This window comes from Dermacentor silvarum, chromosome 1 (assembly GCF_013339745.2).
Source record: "Dermacentor silvarum isolate Dsil-2018 chromosome 1, BIME_Dsil_1.4, whole genome shotgun sequence".
Classification (NCBI taxonomy): Eukaryota; Metazoa; Arthropoda; class Arachnida; order Ixodida; family Ixodidae; genus Dermacentor; species Dermacentor silvarum.
This window is the reverse complement of record NC_051154.1, coordinates 206,298,037-206,319,988: the sequence shown is the minus strand read 5'-3', so window position 1 is coordinate 206,319,988 and position 21,952 is coordinate 206,298,037. Positions and strand designations below refer to the sequence as shown.

At 50.0% G+C, this 21,952-nt stretch overlaps 1 protein-coding gene and 1 long non-coding RNA gene across 2 annotated transcripts; one reads left to right on the top strand and one right to left on the bottom strand.

Moving 5' to 3' along the window:
- The first annotated feature begins 1,367 nt into the window (after window positions 1-1,367).
- LOC119436681 (vacuolar protein-sorting-associated protein 36-like) lies at window positions 1,368-12,158 on the top strand. Its single transcript, XM_037703644.2, has 4 exons — window positions 1,368-1,501; window positions 2,372-2,998; window positions 6,196-6,306; window positions 11,898-12,158. Exons 2-4 carry the CDS (start codon window positions 2,383-2,385, stop codon window positions 12,047-12,049), a joined length of 879 nt encoding a protein of 292 aa, XP_037559572.1. The 5' UTR covers window positions 1,368-1,501; window positions 2,372-2,382; the 3' UTR covers window positions 12,050-12,158.
- An 8,418-nt stretch (window positions 12,159-20,576) lies between these two features.
- Window positions 20,577-21,868, bottom strand: LOC125942725 (uncharacterized). The gene is made up of 2 exons (XR_007465321.1): window positions 21,713-21,868; window positions 20,577-20,700 (listed from the first exon to the last, which is right to left on the bottom strand). It is a non-coding gene; the product is annotated as an uncharacterized LOC125942725 (long non-coding RNA).
- Window positions 21,869-21,952: the final 84 nt, after the last annotated feature.

Below are 21,952 nucleotides of genomic sequence, written 5' to 3'. Positions count from 1 at the left end.
ATATATATATCGAATATACCTTTGTTGAAGTATTGACCCCTCCTTCCCCGAGAAACAATGGACATACACGAAGAAAAACTTAGGCGCACCACGCGATTTCCCTAGCCTCCGTGTGGTTCTAGCATCCCGGATGACCTTATCCTATCGAGATGTGGTGTCGCTCCGAAATGATGAGGGCCCCCTCCTGGAGGCTACCCTAGCTGGATTGAACCCGGGTAGAATGTAAAATACACTTTTAATTAATCGTTACGTAAATAGCGGTCAGCATAATACTATAGTGAACGGAAGGCACGAGTTACTGATGCGAGGGGCGCTCTCCCAATGGCGCACCGAGGGGGGGGGGGGGGGGAGTTCAGGTGCTGTAATCCCCCCCCCCCTCCCCCCCCCGCGTCCAGCTCCGCCAGTCCAACGTGCACCTTCAGCGCTCTGTTCACAATCTCATTACAATTCAGGAGGTGGCTTGAGGTCGAATTTTCCTGTTAAACACAAACACTCTATCGCTGTCTTGTATTTATTCATTCACTCTTAAATTACTTTGAGTAAAACGCTGAAGAAATAAACGTCGTCATCATCCTTGGTTTCATTATGAGAACTATTAGGCATTTTATTGGCTGTTGGATTCCTCTGGATAAAGCAAGGAAATTGCATATTATGCAAAGTGCCTAATGCAAACTGCCCCACTAGACAGCACTAGTAATGATGCCCCACTGCATCGTCCCTCTTCTTCACTACAAAATAAATGAATGAATAAATAAATAAATAAATAAATAAATAAATAAATAAATAAATAAATAAATAAATAAACAAAAAGAAGGATTGAGAAAATATTTTTAAGAGAAACAAGTACACTCTAAAAACAGTTGCACCCTTTGGGGTGCATTTTTGCCACACAACGATAATCGTCATCAGTCTTGCTTGCGTTTGCTATCTTGAAAACTCTGCACTTGCTACTTTCCTGTCGAGAACGCTGTGTCACGCTGATAACGCTCTTGTCGTTCGTGACCTAGAAGTGCCGGGCGCACAGCGTTAAAGAAAGGAAAGCCACGCAAGTCAGATGACGATTATTGTTCTGTGGCAAAAATACGCCCCAAAGGGTGCAACTGTTTTTAGAGTGTAAAAGACAGTCTCAATAGCAGCCTGCGAAAGAGCATACATTTATTGGTCAACAGAGAGCACACTGACGATTTAACTATCGCTAACAATGTGAAATTAGTTTCTATAGAAATAATAAAATAAAAATAGCAGTTTCACGCATGAGAGAATAAAGAGATGCAACGAGTACGAATAAATTGAGTAAAGTGTTCATGTGACACGCCATAGTGTAATAGGCGAACTAAACGTGTTGTCCCAAACTTTTGTAAAGACGACGAGGCGTGAGCGGGGGCGCGTGTTCCGCGCGAGACAGCTGCGGGTGCCGGCGGTGCGTGCATTGGCCGTCGCGAGCCAGTCGCCTCGGTGAATTCGAATCGGCTGGAGGCCTCGAAGGACATCGGTAGCCCTTGTGAGTATACCAAAACCCGCACGTCCTCGCGTACAAGCCTCAGTACGGGCGCTGGTTGGTTAGGCGCGATGTTAACTGCCTGACCCAGCTATTTAGCATATCTTAGCCGTTACTGATGACTCGAAGCTCTCTCAGTAAGGCTCGCCGGATGCTTCGCTTCCTCGCTGCTTCATTTTATCTCTATTAGGCGATTTGTCGAAGTGTATAGTTTCATCCGGCAATACGGGGGTCATATTTTGTTACGATTCTTTTTTCTTTTTCTTTCGTTTTGTCGTTCGTCATGGACTAGCACAAAGCCGCTCCCCCGCTATCGCCAAGGTCGGCCACTCGCCAGGACGCAGATGAATACAATTGGCGGAAAATAATTTGTGTGAAATACGGCCCCAGTTGTGCATGCATTATTATTATTTTTTTTAGTGCAGTCATCTTGGTTGCGATTCGGTATGAAATTTACCGCAAAATTTCATTATCCAAAACTTGTCTGCCGATTCACTTTTATTTTTTAGCGATTAAGAGGCGTGAGCTGCGGTCTTGTCAATGTCGTTATCCCGGCAGAGTGGAGCATAGACTGAAAGGCGCCAATGTCACCGAATTCATTTGAGGGTTCTAAGTTCCCAATGCAACACTTGCGCTGAGACGTTTTAGTGGATGACTCCGGAACAATTTTGGCTTCTTGCGTGTGGTTGTCTAACATTCACCTAAATATAACTGAAGTGAATACCGTCTCGCGTCCAGAAATATGAAGAGCACGAAAAGTTATTCTATATAGTCTTACTTCTTGGAGGGAGCTGACAATCGCTATGACGTCGAATGCATTGTATTTAAATTTGCTTTCTACCCAAGCACCATTTTTCTTCTTGCATGTTTTAGTTTGCAAGAGGATGAGTTACCCGACGGCCCCAGGTTACCAGGCGTACGCCGCAGCCATAGGGCAGAGCTATCCTTTTGGCAATCAGGGCTACCAAGCATCAGGCATGCAGCGGCAGATGCCGCAGCAGGGCATCTCGGCCATCCAGAACGCCCTGCAGGCGGCTGCCCTCCAACAGCAGCAGCAACAGCAGCAGCAGCGGTACGCAATGGGAAATCAGGGATACTCCCCGAACACGACGGCTGCCGCCTATCAGACGGCCGTGGCGTTTCAGCAGCAGCAGGAACAGCAACAGCAGCAACAGAAGCAGCTTCAGCAGCAGCTGCAGCAACAGCTGCAGCAACAACTTCAGCAACAGCTGCAGCAACAACTGCAGCAACAGCTGCAGCAACAGCAGCTGCAGCAGCAACAGCAACTGCAGCAGCAGTATGCTCGCCAAGCCCAGGCCTACCAGAACTATCCGGCGCAGGCCTACGCCATGCCGCAGACCACCCAGGCGGCCTACCAGCAGTCGCCGGGCTACCCGGGTTCCAGAAGCTACACAGGTGGACAGATTGGGGCTTCGGGGTACCCGCCGAACGGAGCGACGAACTACTCGGCTGGCTGGACCAGCGCGGCTGCTACTGCTGGTTCGTATATATACATAAAACGAAATCACCGGGGCAGACAGCGCGATGATGCATGTTGAGTGCCGTTTTTAAACCGGTGGTCACGCGAGTGGAATAAGCTACACATTTTCACTTTGTTTTCATAAAAAAAGGTTAGTTCTCAGTGAAATGCAGTTCATACATAATGGACCGTTGGTCCATACAAGGCGTGAAGCAATTAAGAATTGTGGTATACATTCGCCGACAACGTTCTTCGACTGCATGGTTCATTAATAGGCTTCGGTGTTCGTAACACAAGAATAAAATGTCATTGACACCGATGATGGCTTACTGGCTCGCCAGTTTAAATCAGCCTATCGAAACTGGTGTACAGATGTGTATAGTTCGTAACTGAGTTAAAATTTGACAGTTTAGCGCGAAAGAGGGGGGGGGGGGGGATGTCGCATTGAATAGCGTAAGTGGCATCACGCTACGCGTGATGAATTAGAGGGACCAGACTGCGCATGCGCATGCAGAACGCTAGCTTCGTGCATTGCGTGCTTCCGCTATGTTTGGAATTTATCGTGTGACGCGAACAATTGCAAAGAGCGTTTAGCATGGTAAACATATATAGCGGCACCTTCGAGGCGACAGTGAACGACTAAAGTCCCTATATAAGAAAAGTACCGCCATCTACTCTTTCCTCCGCCTCCTCCTCTCCTAAAGCGCTTGCTTTTTCTTTTTGCTTGCGAAAGCCAAGTCGACGGTGGCGCACCTAGAAAGTCCGTCCACGTTGAAGCTTTCAGGCCGGGCCACGGCCGGGCGCGCGCCGTCGCCGCCGCCGCCGCCGGCGACTGCGGCTGCGCAAGGACTTTCAACATGGCTCTGAGGCGGAAAAAAAGAAAATATAAAGAAGTGAAAAGCGCGCGCTATCATCGTCCAATCGGAGATACAGGATAACACAGGAGAGAGCGAAGCGGCATTTGTCAAAGGATGGCGGTACTTTTCTTATATAGGGACTTTATGAACGACGACAGCCGCCCGCCGTCGTCCTTCATTGTATGATCCATTCGTTTCCGACAGATGCTTGCATTTGCTTTAGATTTGTGTCATGATGCTTCGACTCCACAGTAGTAGTGACAACTAGGCGCTGTCTCCGCGATCAGCAAGAGCGCCTGTATACTATAGCTGAACATGGCTTCCAAAGTTTGGCGGTGCGCACGGCAAGTCATGCATGGCATGTGCGCTACCAGATCTCAGATGCCTAGATTACGAATATTTGTTTGTGCAATATATGGCGCCACAGCGCATAATTTATGATCATCATCATTTTGGTGGCATCGTAAGTGTTTGTGTTAGCGTTCCGCTCGTTTCCGCTATTATAAAAGACTAGTCCGTACCTTGCAGCATACGATAGTGTTAGCGTTGCGTCGCTCGCTAACAGTAACGAAAGCATTTTTCGATGTATACTAAAGCTTTCTATTGACAGCGATAGCAAAGTTTAGCGTAGCCGTCGAGCTCATTGACGGTGTTCGATGATATACGCGGGGGCGACATGTCGGCGCGACGCAGCATGCGACGCAAGTGTAGCAGAAACAGCGCCCTGCAGTGGCAAGCCCTTGGAAAAAAATGCTAACTGCATATGGCAGCTATATACCAGGCGTCTCAGAACATTGGTATGATAAGGAGCGCTGCCATTGCAGGCATCGCACCTCGGCAGTACACGGGATGAGAACGAATGCAAACACCATCCACGCTTGTCAGCGCCCAATGAAAGGAGTAGCTATAGCATTTAGCTTACTGTCCGTTCCGCTCGGACAAGTGTATGTACACAGCTGTTCAGCATTAATTCTATAGTACACGTGCACACATCGCATTCCAGCAGCGGAAGACAGAACGCTGCCTACTTCGCTTAGCTGATTGAGCGGACAATGAGGGTGCGTTCACTCGGCTTCGCAGTTTTTGCTGCCAAATGCACAGCACGTCGCTCGCGTCTCTGAAGCCTGCGCGCGCGGGCGACGCATGCGCCGTGGAAACTGTGATAGCATGACAGTGGCGGCGATGGCATGAACGCGACTCAATTGTCCATGTAATTGCTATCACCACAAAATTGTAATGATTCAGTCAAGGCGAATTAGTGCAGTATAACGCAAGACCGCACGCAGAAGCTTTGAGTACTGACAGCAGCTGGCCGAATGCTGACTATCGATTGCGTCTATACGTGTACGCCCAAGTTAGAGGATAGCGCGAACTGCTTGAGCTTTTGGCCAACTCATCGTAGGTAGAGAAGTGGGGCGTTCATCACGTTGGTGAACCGGAGACATCTGCACCAAACCGGCGAAAGTGGTCCGTGTCAGAAGCGGGCTGGTGGGGGAGGAGTTATACCCGGCCTAACCTTGTCTTGTTTGCATCCACCACCGTCTCGCAGATTGGTTTGACCCACGTTTCTGGACCTTAGGTTCACCCAGCCGTCCTACCAATTATCCCGTACATGAACTCGGAGAAAAAAAAAAAAACCCTGCGAGGACACTTGCTGTGAATGCGAAAGCATTAATGCCCAATTGAACGCCGCTGAGCGGTCGTTCGAGCTTTGCGCTGCGTGTAATGTACCATAGCTGTACGTGCTCCCCAAGCCAACAAGCAGCAGCAGCCTGCGGTGCCAGCGCCGCATGCCACCGAACCGACGCTCTGCGCGACGAGAGACCAAGGAAGCAGCAGCGGCCACCAAGGGGGGCAGGCGCGCGCGGCAGCCAATACCACTTGGGGTTAGAGATACGGACCGCGCGTCGGCTTCCGAGAGCGAGGGTGACGTGGCGTCGCGGTGATGCCCTCTGTCCTCACGTAACACCTGGCGCGCTAAAGCGGCAGCAGGTGTTCCCTTTCGCCCGCGCGCTCGTGGCGGGGCGTCGCGGCTAATAGGAATGCGAATTTAGGTGCCGTTTCGCTGCTACAGACGACAGACGCCGGCTTTTTCATTCACTGGGCCATTTGACGCTTTCGCATCAATATTCCTCGCCAAAATTAAGTCGACCTCTTCATGTTCGATTAACGTAACCTTATTCACAATTGGAGTAAACTGGAAGCGCCTGCATGAGGACACTAGCAAAGAGATAGTTGGTCTTGGTTTTATTACTTGTTCTAGTCTCCTAGCGGCGATTTACAGTATAGTCAACCGGGAGCTTGCGCTTTGCTTCGCGGATTTCCATGCAACACTGTGGTGGTTTGTTCTGTATGCGCAGACAAGCAGTCAAAAAGTCCATGGGCCGCTTACCAGCAGGCGACGGGAACATGGCCATCTCGGTGTCCCTCACCGCAGAACGCCGAACCCGGTCGTCAAAATTACTACTATGGTAAGTGTCACGGGACTTCTTCTCAAATTTAAACTGCTACAAAAGGCGAAGACAGTGGACACACATGCAAACAATAACTTTGAAAACGTTGCATCAAGTGCTCCTCGGTCACGGGTCCCTTCATTCCTGGATTTTTCCAAGTTCCACGTAGGCTGTTGCAATAACCAGTCTCTGCTGAAAGAGCCCGTGCAAAACGTGCGCTCTTACGGGAGGATCTGTGTGACATTTTCGTAGTTATATAATTATAGCTAAGAAACCACTGCAAATGCTGAAGTTGCATATGTCCGCCACGTGTTAACCCGCTTCTTGCGTAAGCACACTCCTGTTATCTAATAGACAGTTTTAGCAGAGCGCCGCTTACGCTCCGCTCCGCTCAGATTTCACGCTCGGAGATACTGCAGGGAACTGCGTAGATTTCGCGTTTGATAAGCGCGTCTTGCCGAGACGCGAGTGACGCCATACAACTCGGCTGTAAAACGACGAAGAGGCCAAGCAGACACGCTGTCACGCTCCGCTCAGTCGGCTTGTAGCGGAGCGAGGGATGCGGTCTTCGTTCCGCTGCCGGTACGAGCGTTGTGCGCAATTAAGCGCAATAGCGTTCCCGCTAAGCGGGTGTGTGGCATTTGCTAGCATATGCCGGTCTGAGCGGAGCGGACAGCAAGCGCTCAGCTAAAGCACTCTAATGATGCCGGTTTTTACGGGAGTCAGTCTGTCGTGCAGGATTTTCACATTTTTGTGTATCGTGCCCAGTCCTTGCAGCATACTTGGCCTATCCGCAATCAGCCTCAGTTGCCGTCATGCCTATGCTATGGTGTTGTTTCAGGATAGTAATTTGGCGACTTGGTCTAGGTTAAATGAAAAGAAATACAAACACAAGCGCTTTTAATGGCACGTCTTTTCCTTCGGTGCTTGGGCGTGCTTCGGCGCTTTGCGCTGGTTATCAAGGTGTTGTTATGGCGTTTCTATCACGATGACGGCTCATTTCATGTTTTCGAAACACTGGCGATCGGTAATTTTAATGAGTTTTTCACACATGTCTGTGATATAAATCTGTGACACAAATATGCGATAGAAAATTAATGTTTTGGTGAAATCACTGAGTTTTTGGGAATGACTTCTTGCACTATGGAAACAAACGATTCCCCCTCTGTTACGTACGAACTCCAGGCTCTAAAATGGAACAGTATGGGCACCGTTCACTGTTCATATGGCGCTACGACATTTGATGTTTCGCTCCAATATTGCCGACACCGGCCGCTAGAGAGTAGATGAAAATGATACGCCATTCGAACGACAACGACTCCCTTATCGTCGCTCGCCTGAGAGGTATGCACTGAGCTTTGATGATATCAAGCTCACAATTGTTTCGCGTTTCTGATATCGATCTCGAACTTCTGCAGGCATATGCAGAGCATGCGCACTTTGTTATTTTCACAACTCGGACAGTTTTCTCTGGCGATAAGCCATCGAAAGTGTAACGTCGAATATACACAGCCTCTCTCCTGTTTTGCTGGTTTTACGCTGGCCGTCCCAAAGCTTCACTTGCAGAGGGCGCATAGATCGCGCGCAAACTAAAACCCCTATAACGCGCTCCGACTGCCATTCTCGGGCCTGTGCGACGAAAGTGCTGTACGCACAAACGGATCAAACGTGTTAGGGACAAGAACTTCGTTGTGATGGCATGCTGCTGCGCCTTAAGTTGCCGCAACCGACAAGGCAAGAGCAAAAGGCTTTTTTTGTTTACCATCCGGCGTGCGCAAACGCTTGCTGCACACTTGATATTTGCGCCGTCTCGCATCGTCGCGTTGCTACTTCCAAAACGGCATTATTAAGACCAGTTACTGACTGACGAAGCAAAATCGCGCCTCAAAAACGTCTCCGCAGGGCGCGATCGAAGTTTTCCTCGGATTTCCTCTGGTAGCGCGTTAGCTGTCGTCTGCCACGGCAGGCCCGACGCAGGCGGCGCCACTGTCGATATCGCGCCTCGATCGCGCTGGTCGCGCCGAGCGCGATAATGGAACGGAGGAGGAGGGAAGTGGATGGCGCTACTTTTATAAATATAGGGGCTTTAGCGCAAACTGCAATGCACGGTGCCTATACGGTTAGATTTTCGTGGGATGAATGCCGAATATCCAGTGACTCTTCTGTGAATGTTTGATACCAGCGCCGCTAAGTTCTTATCGAAACAAGTGTAAGCGACTAGCCCAGGTCTCTTGTGTATTTAACACACGCACACACGCACACACGCACACGCACACGCACACACACGCACACGCACACGCACCACACGCACGCACACACACGCACGCACGCACGCACGCACGCACGCACACACGACACCACACACACACACACACACACACACACACACACACACACACACACACACACACACACACACACACACACGCACACGCACACGCACACGCACGCACGCACGCACGCACGCACGCACGCACGCCACGCACGCACGCACGCACGCACACGCACACGCACACGCACACGCACACACACACACACACACACTGTTGCGCCAACGAAAGGCGTTTATTGAACAGCCAGGCAGAGTTAGTCGCGACGGCCTTGATCAACTGAATGCCTGTCGACATTCAGCAAGCCAGCCGCACGTCGTCTTCCTCCTCTTCACCCGTCTTGGATGTCCTACATTCTGTTGAGGCGTAACCCTAGAACGTACGTAAGAGTGTCTCATTTCCCTCCGCGCAGATGAAGCCCGCTGGGCAAGTCAAACAGGCTGTCGAGAGATGAAAGGCTTTAAACGGGCGACATGCGTAAGTCCAGTCTTTGCTGACCGTCGGCCATTTGATTTGAGGCGTGCTATAAGGTAGGTCAATTCACTTATACGATCCGTGATAACATAGGGCCCCACATAGTGGGCCAGTAGCTTTTCACATAACCCGCGTTTTCTTGGTGGTTTCTACAGCCACACGAAGTCACCAGGGTATTATGTCACGTGTCGGCGTCGGCGGTCGTAGCGTGTCTTCGAGCGGTCTTGTGAAACAAGAGTGCGCAAAGAAGCAAGTCGTCGGGCCTCTTCAACAAGAGTGACGGTCTCGGATATACAAAGATTATCGTAGCTTGAAAACGGGAAGATAGTGCCCAATGTATAATAACGCGGCGGACAAGCATAAAGAAGAAAGAATTAAGGGACTGTAGCCCATAGTTTCGTGCTGTGAGGTATGGAATGCGTACGTAAAGAATGGTAGCACGCTGTCCCAGTTCTTATGATAGGACGACGCGACATACATGTACAGCATGTTAGTAGGAGTTATGTTGGTGCGTTCAGTAAGGCCATTATAGTTTGTGGATGATACGGGGTGTAATGTCGAAAACTTGAAGCACATAGACGGAGCATCTCTTCGACCACGTCTGCAGTGAACTGGCGCCTACGATCGCTGATGATGACTCTGGGAGGTCCATGCTCTAGGAGAATGACGAAACGCAGCAGAAAAATACACACTTCGTTTGCAGTAGCTGATGGTATAACAGCTGTCTCACAGTAGCGCGTCAAGCGATCGGCACACATGCACGACAGTCCAGCGATTCCCATCAGATGACCGCGGGAAAGGACCGAGAAGGTCGACGCCGACTTGTTCGAAAGGAGTGCGTGGGGGTGGCACTGGATGTAGTCGACCAGGAGGAGTGCTCGTTGGACGCTTGTGACGTTGATACTCGTTGCAGCTGGACACGTACTGGTCGATCGTCTGACGTATTTTAGGCCCGTAGAACCTTTCTTGAACGCGGTGGAGAGTTCGCGCAGATCCAGAATGACCAGATGTTGTATCGTCATGCATAACGCGCAAGATGGAAACACGGAGACTCTCCGACCACCAGGAGATATTGTGGGCCTGTAGTAGTAACGAGTGGATGGCGCTGATTTCCTTACAGTAGTGAGAAGTGGCTCTAAAGTTCCGTCTTTTTGCTGCTCGATCTTGACGTTATCAATATCAGGAAATCCTGGCTTCAACGATGCGATAGAGGGATCGAAGTTGTCCGCGTCGCAGTCCGTCGTCGGAAGCGGCAGGCGCGAGAGGCAGTCAGCGTCGGTGTGCCGTCGGCCGCTTTTATAGGAAACGGTAAAATTACTCTTGTAAACGAAGTGTCCCACGTGACCTGGTGGATCACGGAGATTAACCAGCCAGCAGAGAAAATGGTCTGTCACCACGGTGAAGGGGCGTCCTTACAGGTATAACAGGAAGCGCTGTACTGCGAAAATCACTGCAAGATGTTCTTGCTCTGTGACTGTGTAGTTGCGCTCGGATTTGCTTAAGGAGCGACTCGCATAGGCAATGGACGTGTTCTTTGGTGTCGACGCGTTGAATAAGGACAGCGCCGATTCCAATACCGCTAGCGTTCGTATGGACTTCTGTGGGAGCAGCCGGGTCGAAGTGTCGGAGACACTTCAAGCAAAATTGCCTCGCGACTGGTCGCTCGAGGCACTTTGCGTGTATTCGCGGGCTTCTATCGCGCTCGGAAAAACTTTTATGTAGCACGTATTGAGCAACAGAAAGCTGTATTGGGAATTTTTCATGTTGCTCTACGATTTTCTCATTCGCACTTTTCATCTAATTATAATATTTGAGAAGTTGAATAATTAATTAAGACTAATTATGTAATTAGGCGGAATGAAAAGAAAAATCTGAGTATCTCCAAGCGACGGCAAACATTAAATTGGTTCTGTCCAGCTACGGGGCGTTTGCATATGTTTAAATCTTGGTGCATGATAGTTGGGACACCCTGTATATAAGTAAGATCCACAGGGTCTTAAGAAAATGATTATTTCCACAGCCTGGGCACGCAGCCTGATATCTTTCAGATTTTCAACCTGTACTTCGATATGCGAACCACATAGTTTTGTACAATTTTACTGACTTCGATTACGGACTGTTCAAAAAGTCGTTTATTAAATCTCGCTGTTCGTAAAATTATGAACTGGACTGTACATTGCAGCAGATGCAAGTCATCAATAAGCAATAGTTCGCCTCCACAATCTCTGAGAAGGTGCTTTTGAACAAGCGCTGGCCAACACTGACCCTTCATTCTTAATAATGAGACAAGTTGCTCGTAACTGCGGGAAACAAATTGGTTTTCTTAACACGTTCTTTCTAATGTAGCTTCGACCCGCCGTGGTTGCTTAGTGGCTATGGTGTTGGGCTGATAAGCACGAGGTCGCGGGATCAAATCCCGGCCACGGCGGCCGCATTTCGATGCGGGCGAAATGCGAAAACACCCTTGTACTCAGATTTAGAACCCCAGGTGGTCCAATTTATTCCAGAGTTCCCCACTACGGCGTGCCTGATAATCAGATCGTGGTTTTGGCACGTAAAACCCCATAATCTAATTTTAATTTTAATGTAGCTTCTACGCGGGCTATTTAGCATCCACGAGTACATCGCTTGCTAGCAGCTGCAATAAGGTTGTCTGGTGATGCCTATGTGTCAACGACACAGAGCCACGACCATATGGGCGGCGTTAGCCAGGGAATCAACCAGGGAATGGAGGCATCATCATCATCATAAACCCCCGAGCGCAAACGTGAATTTATCTTTGAATGAGGCACTTGTGTTTTGCAGGCAACAACTACCCAAGCGGAAGCGGGTACCCTTCAGGCTACGGCATTCCCAGCGCCTCCACTCCGGCCGGCTACCAGGTGCAGAGCTACGGACAGGGATACCAACAACCAGGCGTTTATCAAGTGCAGTCCCGGTACCCTCAAGGTCGCTAGCGGGCGAAGCCACCCGTCGCACGAACCCCAACTGCCGGAGAGTCCTGGACCAATGGAATGACCCGAGCTCGAAGGGTTGCCAAAGGAAATTATTAAAGTAGTATTTCTGAGGCACAGAAGAGTCCATGTTTTTCATTATATATATATAGGGAGGTGTCTAGCAACAGGTAGGCTGATGGGCTGCGCGTTGCTGTGTAGAACACAGAACGAGGGATCAAATGGGAAACTACTATTTGGTTTGCAGCAAACTTTGAGACTCGAATTAAAATTTCGGGTATTCGATGTTAGTGTCTAAATAGTATATCGGCGCAAAAAGTAAATGTTTGATGACGAGTTTTCTGCATACCGAGATACAGAAGTACGACGATTCAACAAACTTCGGCGTTGCATTTCTGCAAGTATTACAGCGACAACTTTCTTCTATTGACCCCATGCACTTTGTATGTTTCTGACCGTGTATTCAATTTTGACTCGTGCATGCATATATACATATACTTTCCGATCGTTGGTTTCGAACCTGGTTCCCCCAGCGCACAAGCACGATCTATTAATTAGGTCACGGACGTATGCACGAAAAGGTGGAAACCTATGCGAATTTCTTCGTGCAAGCCAGCGAAGCTTTGAGACGATTGGTCTAGGCGCGTCGCATACCAACAGTTTACTTACAAAAAGTGAGCGCGTGCAGCTTCATGCTGACTATGCAGTTAGGCGTTTGTCGCCGAAATTCGCTGCATGCGTCTCATCGTATGCTGCAGAACTGTGACGCTTTTATACAAGGTCAGGTAGGTTATGCCTTGTGATTCAACACGTTCTAACGTTGAATAAAAGTTCCGCTTTCTGTGCAAGGTCCACCGTGAAGGCTGAGGGGCACGCTAGTCACTGAAACCTGTATATACCGGATGTTTTTGCGAAGACTGCCAGAAATTCTTAATGTTAGAGCACTAAATATAAAAACGCGATGTTTGTAGAAACTCGACTATCAGGAATTGCGGACGTCGGGAAACAAACTCTGTTCTAATGTTCTCATAGGCAACGACGTGTTCTTTGGTGTCGACGCGTTGAATAAGGACAGCGCCGATTCCAATACCGCTAGCGTTCGTATGAACTTCTGTGGGAGCAGCCGGGTCGAAGTGTCGGAGATTGCGAAGTGTTAGTTATCTAATTATCGCAATTACGCGACTACCAACAATGTAAAGTTTGTAGCTACTGACCGAGGTGATCTCATATCAATTTTCAGATCACACAAAAAGTACACTAAAAATAAATGCGAAAAAAAAGAAAAAATGATATTTTACAACAGAAAGTTTATTTCAACGCAAGAGAAATGGATTATTAAAGCGAAGCTTTCCTTGCGAGCCCCCCTGCGCCTCTCTTGCCGACCGTGACTGCCGTTTGCTGCTGCTGCTGCTCGTGCGTTCTCGCTGAATAACTCACTCTCAATCATAATGATGATGATTTAATGACATCCCCTTTGAAACGGGCGGTGACGAATAGTTACCCTAGCCTGCTTTATTTTTTCAGCTATGGTATACTTGTATTTTATCTAGCATTTTTGTATACATCTTAATATTTTTTCCCTTCAAAATCTACCTTGAATCGCTAGCTACGACTGTAACAGATCCGGTCGTATCAATCCCTTCCCTGCTTTTTTTTCTCCCAAATACTCTAAACGTCTTTTGCTTGTCTCGACTGCTGACCCGTTGATGCTTCCGTCCACTTTAAATCCAAGCGCTTCTGGAAGGTCTACGTTAGCTACGGTTCTCACTGGGTGAATCCCTTCGCATTCCATTAGGATGTGCTGAGTGGTATCCGGATTTTTGCAGCAGCATACACATGTCTCCCTAGTTCCGAATATTTGCTTCGTTATGTTTTTGTCCTTAGGCAACCGGCTCAAGCCTCAAATAGCGGTGGGGGACTGCGGCGCCATCTAGGAGGGATGGCTCGCGCTACTTCACCTGCAGCAGTGGAAGGTAGAGGGGGGGGGGGGGGGAAGCAGGCCTGCGTATGCGGGTCGTTGGCCGCTGATGGAGATGGTGAGGGGGCCGCGACGCGGAGAGCCGCGATGAGGCGGGAGACAGACAGACAGACAAAGAACTTTATTTTTGGTCCTGAGGAACCGCTTTAGGGTACCTCCCTTTTCAGGGAGTCCCCGTAGCCGTCGCGGGCCGCACCCACGTCGGGGTCGGAAGATCGTGGTCCTCCGCCCTGTCGCAGGCCCTCTGGACAGCCCGTAGTTGCTCTGAGAGGTCGCCGCTCTTAAGGGCTGCCTCCCAGTCCGTTAGAGTGGTAAGCGATGAGCTGCGTAACGCAGGGCATTGCCAGAGCACATGAGATAAGGAGCAGTACGCCTCCCCACAGTCTGGACAGTGGGGGTCTACATTAGGCGCGAAGTGACTGAATCGGCCCCTGGAGGGGAATGACCCCGTTTGGAGCATGCGAAAGGCCGACGATTGTGGTCTATTGAGTTTAGGATGTGGTAGCGGAAAGGCCCGCCGAGCAAGTTGATAATGTGCCAAGATTTCATGGAAGGTGAGGAGCGAATCCCTGTACAGTCCTAAGTCGCCGCCCGTGAGTCTACCGGAACCACCGCGGTGTGTTATACCTCGCGCGCAGTCATGGGCTAACTCATTGGCGTTAACAACCTTGAATGAATCAAAAGCTCTGTCTTTGACCATAAGATGAAAAAAAGTTACTTTTTGAAATAAAAAAAAATGCAGCAGATCCAACGTGACCTGTTAGAATCTATATACAGCGAAGCTTACAAGGCAGTGTACATTGATTCAAGGCAGTGCACATTGATTACAAGGCAGTGCACATTGATTCCCATATGGGCCGGGAACCATTTTATGATATGAAAACCAGCAGCCCCCTCGGTGCCGAGGATGGCCACCGCCTCCTTTGAGATCGAGCCGGAGGCGAACGCTCGGGCTGCAGACCTAGAGTCTGTAAAGATATGGGAACGTAGAGCCGGGTCCTTCAGTGCTATAGCTACAGCAACCTGCTCGGCTATACTGTTGCAGAAACCTTCCGCACGGATGCTGAGTTAATGAGAGTGCCATTGGAATCAAACGAAACTGCGACATAGTGATCAGAACGCCCGTACTGGGCGGCGTCAACGAAACATGCAAGATTCTGAGTGGCCGCAGCCACGTTTAATAGGGAACGAGCCCTGGCTACCCGGCGCCCTACATTGTATTGAGGGTGGACGTTACGTGGCAGGGGATCTACCTTGAACGTATCTCGGACCATGGGTGATAGGGTCGCGTTGCGCTCCATGATTTCCTGGTGACCGCATCCAACGGATTCTAGGATGCGTCTCCCCGCTCGCGATGATGAGAGTCGTATTATTTGGGCCACTCGTTGGGCCTCGATCACCTCTGACAGGGTGTTGTGCACGCCTAGTTGCATGAGACGCTCGGTGCTGGTAGTGAGTGGTAAACCCAGCACGCGCTTGATGCTTTTGCGCATGAGGGCGTCGATTTTGGCCTCTTCCCGTTTAGACCAGCGCAAAGCGGAAGCTACATAGTTAACGTGGCTCATAAGAAACGCGTGGTAGAGCCTGAGGAGATTGCTTTCACTTAAACCCCCCCGGCGGTTCGAGACCCTGAGGATAAGCCTAAGCATGTTCTCCGTCTTGGTGGTGATGCGGGCTATAGTCTGTGAGTTGCCCCCGAGCGATTCCAGCAAGAGTCCGAGGACCCGGATGGTATCCACTCTGGGGATTTGTTCTCCGTCCCTCGTATAGATGGCTATGGGAACTTGATCTAAGGGTGTGGAGCACCTAACCCCCCGTCTGGTGGGCCTATACAATAGAAGTTCGGACTTAGTTGGTGACAGACTCAGGCCCGTGTCTAGTAGGAAGTGTTCTGTGATGTCGAGCGCCTCTTGGAGCGCACTCTCAACTGCAGCGTCAGACCCTCCCTTGCACCACACGGTAATATCATCCGCGTAGAGGGCGTGACCAGTTCCTCTTACTGTGGCCAGTCTTTCCGAGAGGCCCTTCATGGCGATGTTAAACAAGGCGGGAGCGAGGGCACCGGAGGAGATGGCCTCACGTGCGCAATCCTTGCGTCGCCTGGCAACCGCGTGGACGTCAACGTGGACGTAAAATCCCTATATAAGAAAAGTACCGCCATCTACTCTTTCCTCCGCCGCCTCCTCTCCTAATGCGCTTGCTTTTTTCTTTACTTTTTGCTTGCGAAAGCCAAGTCGACGGTGGCGCACCTAGAAAGTCCACGTTGAAGCTTTCAGGCCGGGCGTGCGCCGCCGCCGCCGCCGGCGACTGCGGCTGCCCAGAGGACTTTCAATGTGGCTCTGAGGCGGAAAAAAAGAAAATATAAAGAAGTGAAAAGCGCGCGCTATCATCGTCCAATCGGAGATACAGGAGAGAGAGAAGCGGCGTTTATCAAAGGATGGCGGTACTTTTCTTATATAGGGACTTTACGTGGACGGTCACATCTGCGCCTCCAAGGGGAGGTCGCGTACCTCAAACAAATGGCGCAGAAAGCCAGCTTGCCTCTTTCAACTTGGAACGCTGGTTGCGTTCGAAGGTGCATTACATTACAGAGCTTCTCGCTCGGGGCATCCTTTGAGCCAGATGAGAAGGTGCGCGTGAACACTGCCTTGTAAGCTTCGCTGTATATAGATTCTAACAGGTCACGTTGGATCTGCTGCATTTTTTTTATTTCAAAAAGTAACTTTTTTTCTTCTTATGGTCAAAGACAGAGCTTTTCTTTATTTTAACATAAATTGGTTCCCATACGGTAAAGTGAAATATTTGTCGTCACTACTGTGAGCAAAATGAGATTTGTTCGTCTTTTTGCTTTCTTCAACTAACATTTGTGTGCAGCTTCATCAGCCACACAAGTATGGGCAGATAGATCTCGTATGCTCTGAGCCAATTGGTCTTATTTTCTGAATAAGGTACAGTTTCCATCAGGGCGAGTCCATGCCACTCAGAGCATGGCTATATAAACTCGTAGAGTTGATACTTGGATGTGTCTCTTAGTCGGGGTGTTCTGGCGCCAGATGTCTTTGTCAGGTAGTCACATATGTGTTTTACGTTGTGTGCTTATCCGTACGTGTATAATCTGTTACAACCGCATCCCAAAAATTTGACTCTCTCGTACTTCATTAAAGCTGCAGTCAGGCAGGGAGTGAAAGTTACTCCCTCAATGGAGCAAACTATGTGGCAATTCTTTCCTGTGAAATTACATAAAAACAATAAACATATTATTTTGGTGAAATCACAGAAAAACAAGCAAACACAACACAGACGAGAACAGAAGAGATATGTTACAAAGATTGCCATACTTTCTCTGTTTTTTTTTTCATAAGAAAATTTAGCCATGTACCTTCTCTAGCCCCTACAGCACCAGAATGTTTCGCACCTTTTCGATGAGAAACGAACTGAGACGACCTAGGACCACTTGAATGCGCCCTAGGAGCTGTGCGTAGTCTCCACGTCGCTCTACAGGATCGTTTAAACCAATTGACATTGAATATTATAATATCAGAGTAATGTACATATTGTTAGATACGGACCCTTTCCCGGAATCACCCAAGTTTCCCCACCACCTTAAAAGGTCGTCGCATTCCAATTATGGTGCCCCGAGGCGTCAACCACGCTACCGGACCCGTCAGACAGGTTGGCGACTCCTACCTCACGCACCGCACGTCGAGCTATTGTCTCTCCCCCTGCTTGACTCTTCCCAAAAGTGGAACGGGAGGCTGGCACGGTTCCAGGAAGGAAGCCTTGGTCGAGTGCAAAGCGGTTTTGCAGCTCTGGAGGGCCGTTCCGAGAACATCCCGTCTCCTTCAGCCGAGCGCTTCCAGGCGAGGAGGCAAAGCCGGAGGTAAATCAGCCATCGGACAATGAAGCCCTCGGAGCGTCCCCATTGGCCGAATATGACGGCACTTGCACGGGCCAATACCAGGGGAGGAAAATGACGACACCTGAGCTGGCTCGACGATTGGCCAAAAATGACGGGACCCCGAGAGACCCCGAGAGACCGAAGGGGTTAAAAGAGCGTCAAATCTAGGAGAGGGTAGCTCTTCTTACCACGAGCCGCAGCGTCCGATTTGCTGCCGGCCGTCGATCACTGTATGACTGTTCCTTACTTTGCATATTTTCACTGTAAATAATGTAAGTAAACCTCCTGTTTCCCCCAAGTCCGCCTCAACGTCCCCCAACTCCCGCAACCAACGCCTGCCAGATCTAATAACTGGTGTCAGCGATAAGGATGACCCTTCGACCGAAGCAGACCCAATAATATGTACCATAATGAACATAACCATCCCTAACACTTATATGTAACAAAACATTTCATCTTTAACAACCACTACGTGATTCCCGCTGCACAGACCACCAGTTCACACACACAACTCCGGTCGCCGTTTCACTCCAGAAATTTAACACCATTCGCGAGAACTTTTCTAACCTAACAACAATGCTTCGCATCACGTCGCGCTCCATTGGGGTTGTGGCTGCCGGAATTTCCCCCAATATCAGCCACCGCTGGGTCGAGTGCACACGCTTGGTAAAAGCAATGTGTGCAGGTAGTTGGATAATTATTTCGTTAAAGGCAACTAGTACTGGAGATGTACTTGTGTGGCTGAGCGTGCAATGCGATAAGTGGCGAGGACGCGAGCCCTGATTATAATTGACCACGCATTTCCTTCCCCCCATAGTTGCATGTACTGCTGCTGCTGCTGCGACCAAACGAACGGTGCAACTTCCCACAGCGTAGAAGGACTGAAAGTTGAGGGATCCTTGTTACTGAAGGCAGACTTGCCAAACACAGACAAAATAAGTAGGAACGAGAACGGCGTTTGTGTTGTATCTCAGGGGCCGGAAACTCCCTATACCTCCCATGGGACGCTCGGTCTCATGCCGATACTAAAACCCCTATATATAAAAAGTAGCGCCAACCACTTCCCTCCTCCTCCGTTACGCTGTCGCTCTCGGCGCGGCCAGCGCGATCGAGGCGCGATATCGCCAGTGGCGGCGTTTACGTCGGGCCTGCCGTGGCAGACGACAGCTAACGCGCTACCAGAGGAAATCCGCGGAAAACTTCGATCGCGCCCTGCGGAGCAGTTATTGATGCGCGATTTTCCTTCGTCAGTCAGTAACTGGCCCTATTAATGCCGTTTTGGAAGTAGCAACGCGACGATGCGAGACGGCGCAAATACCAAGTGTTTGCGCGAGAATGGCGGTCGGAGCGCGCTGGAAAGAAAAAAATGTACAAAAGCGCGACGCGTGCTTCCACGTGACACGGATTGGCCAGTGGGGGACCGGAGGTGGCTGGGGCGTCAGGAGGCGGCGAGGAGAAAACGTCAGGGTGAGCGCAGTGGCGGCAAAATGTAATGGCGAATTCCACTGGGAGAACAGGAGCACTCAAAAGCACGCTGAAAGTGCTCGTTCCAGAGGCGACGTGTTTCAGTGTTCGAACAGGAGGGGGAGAGCCGTCATCCAGTGGTCGAATAGGAGCAGTTTCGCTGCGCCGAGAGCAGCCGGGAGCAGTCCGGACTAAAACCGGACTGCTCTCTCCTGAAAAGCGGAGTACGGAGGAAGTCACGTGACTTAAACCGTCATATCTCCTCATTTCCTTTTATTTTGCTTCAGCCGGCGCGCGCGGCGGCAATGGCGGCAGCCAAGCGTAGTTGGTGTTTTGGTGCCGCTGTTTTTGACGTCGGTAATACGAGCGAGCTTCGCAGCGATTTAGCGACAGATCCTGGCATTTCTAGTCCGCCTTGCTTCTCGTTGGATGCGCGGGGGACAGCGGCAGCAAAGCGTCGTCGTCTTGTTGAAGTGCTTGAGACGCTCGACGGTGACAGCAGCGAAAGCTGCTGGAGCTCAACTTCAGATTCAAGTTGCAGTTTCAGATGATCTTCGCAGGCGGAAACATTGTGGGATGCGTCGGCGCTGAGCAAAAGTATATAGTACGTGACCGCAAACGGTGACAGCGTTACGCCCGACAGATTACAAGACGATTACGCGTGTTTTGCCGCTCTCCTGCAGAAAATGGTGGGACGCCGATTGCTTTAGTCAGATGGTACATTTCTCCTTACACATCACCCTCCCACCTGCTCTCCGAATGCACGCCGTATTCCAGTGGCGGGTCGAGTGTCCCTGCTCTCACTGCGCCGTCACCCGACTCCGCACTGCGCGGCGCCCTGCTCCTGTTCTCCCAATGGAATTCGCCATAAGAATGGCGCTACTTTTTATATATAGGGACATAGAGAAAGGAATTCAACAAGAGGGGACACTCCCACAGGGCCCAGCGGCCGAATTGACTGCAGCGTGCCAAGCGGTCGGTGTCAATCACTTACATCACTTCCGGTTTCGGGCGCGCGTATTTTGAACGCAAGCTAGCACGCCGGCTGCGCCCCCCCCCCCCCCCCCTCCTTTATTTTTTGCTCTTCGTGCAGAATCGGTTTATTATTTAGTAAGAATGATTGCGAACGATCTCGTAAAGTCCCATCGAATCTGTGCCACGTGCAATTTCACAAAGTATACGCAAGACCTTTTGGAAATATTTATTTTGCTCTATATAAAAGCTCGTTCCGCGCATTTTGTGCGTTCATCCAACGTTGTGACACCAGCAGGTAAGGCAGTAGTTCCTGTATGAAGCTCCACCGGACGGCACCAGCTGAAAAAAAAAGTAAATTACAAGCATGTTACATTTGCAAGCACGTAACAGCATTTTACAAGCATGAGTCATTTTGGTATTTAGACATAGGAATACTGCGTGTAGAGGCGAAACGTGCGGAAGCGGTGAATGGGCGGCATTACAAACAAAAGCAATTCGCTTTTACATACATGGCGTAGAAAATACCCGACTCATCCCAAACATATATGAAAACATTGATTTCCAAGCGTTCCCCCATTTCCGGGCATTATTTCCTGCACTTTGGCAGCACAAATACACGAGCGACTTCGCGTTTCCAAAACTTGGCCTCGGGCGACGCGACGGTACGCTACATACATAGAGACGGACGCAACAGCCACTCAAGACAAATGCGTGGGTGCAATGCCTTTTTCAGTCCTTTAGAAGACATATCTTTTGAATTACAAGTTTCTGATATGTTCGTCGTTCGCGCGTTCTGCCGGCGCCAGCAGCACACCCCCATGTTATCACTCTTGGCAATCGCCCATCGCGTTTTCAACAGGCGTGAGTACCGAAAGAAGGTATATGTTGTTGCGGAGCCACAAAAAACGTCACAGACTTGTCCCTTTAAGATTCATTACACGCCAAACTAACTTTATCACCACGGCCGAGCTGCTTATCGCTAACTGCGTCACAGCGCGCTGTGCGGCCAGCGTGCCTCAAAAGTACCCCAGAAAGTAACGAAATTACTTTTCAGTAATGTCTGGCGTCAGAGAAAGCGGCACAAACTTCTCCTAGCAAGATGCACTAGACTACACCACGGCTGAGTTCTTGCTAACTGCGACACGGCGCCCTGTGCGGCCAGTGTGGCTCAAAAACCGAAATAAGTTACAATAGTCCCACAGGAAGCGTCGGAAACATGTATCAGCACGATTCATTAACTCAAATTAACTGCGCCAGGATGGCCGAGCTGTTTTTCGCTAACTGCGTCTTAAGTCTCGGCCCGGTGCCGTAAGCCTAATTGCGTCGTAGACTGTGAAACAAGATTTCTTACCTTGCCGTAGTCCAATAGTACAGTGGTGTCTTGTCCCAGTGAAGAAGGAACGCAAGAATACGCCGAGAGCCCAATAAACCAGGTTACATTTAAAAAAGAAGGAGACAGACGGGTCGCCGCGCGCGAGCGCTCAAACGCGCGCGCAGCCATCCTCACTTCGGGGGAGTGTCTGGCGGATGACGCATGTATCTGGCGCGTCATTGACCTGTGGCTAGGTAAGGCAAGGAAAATAAGTCGCAA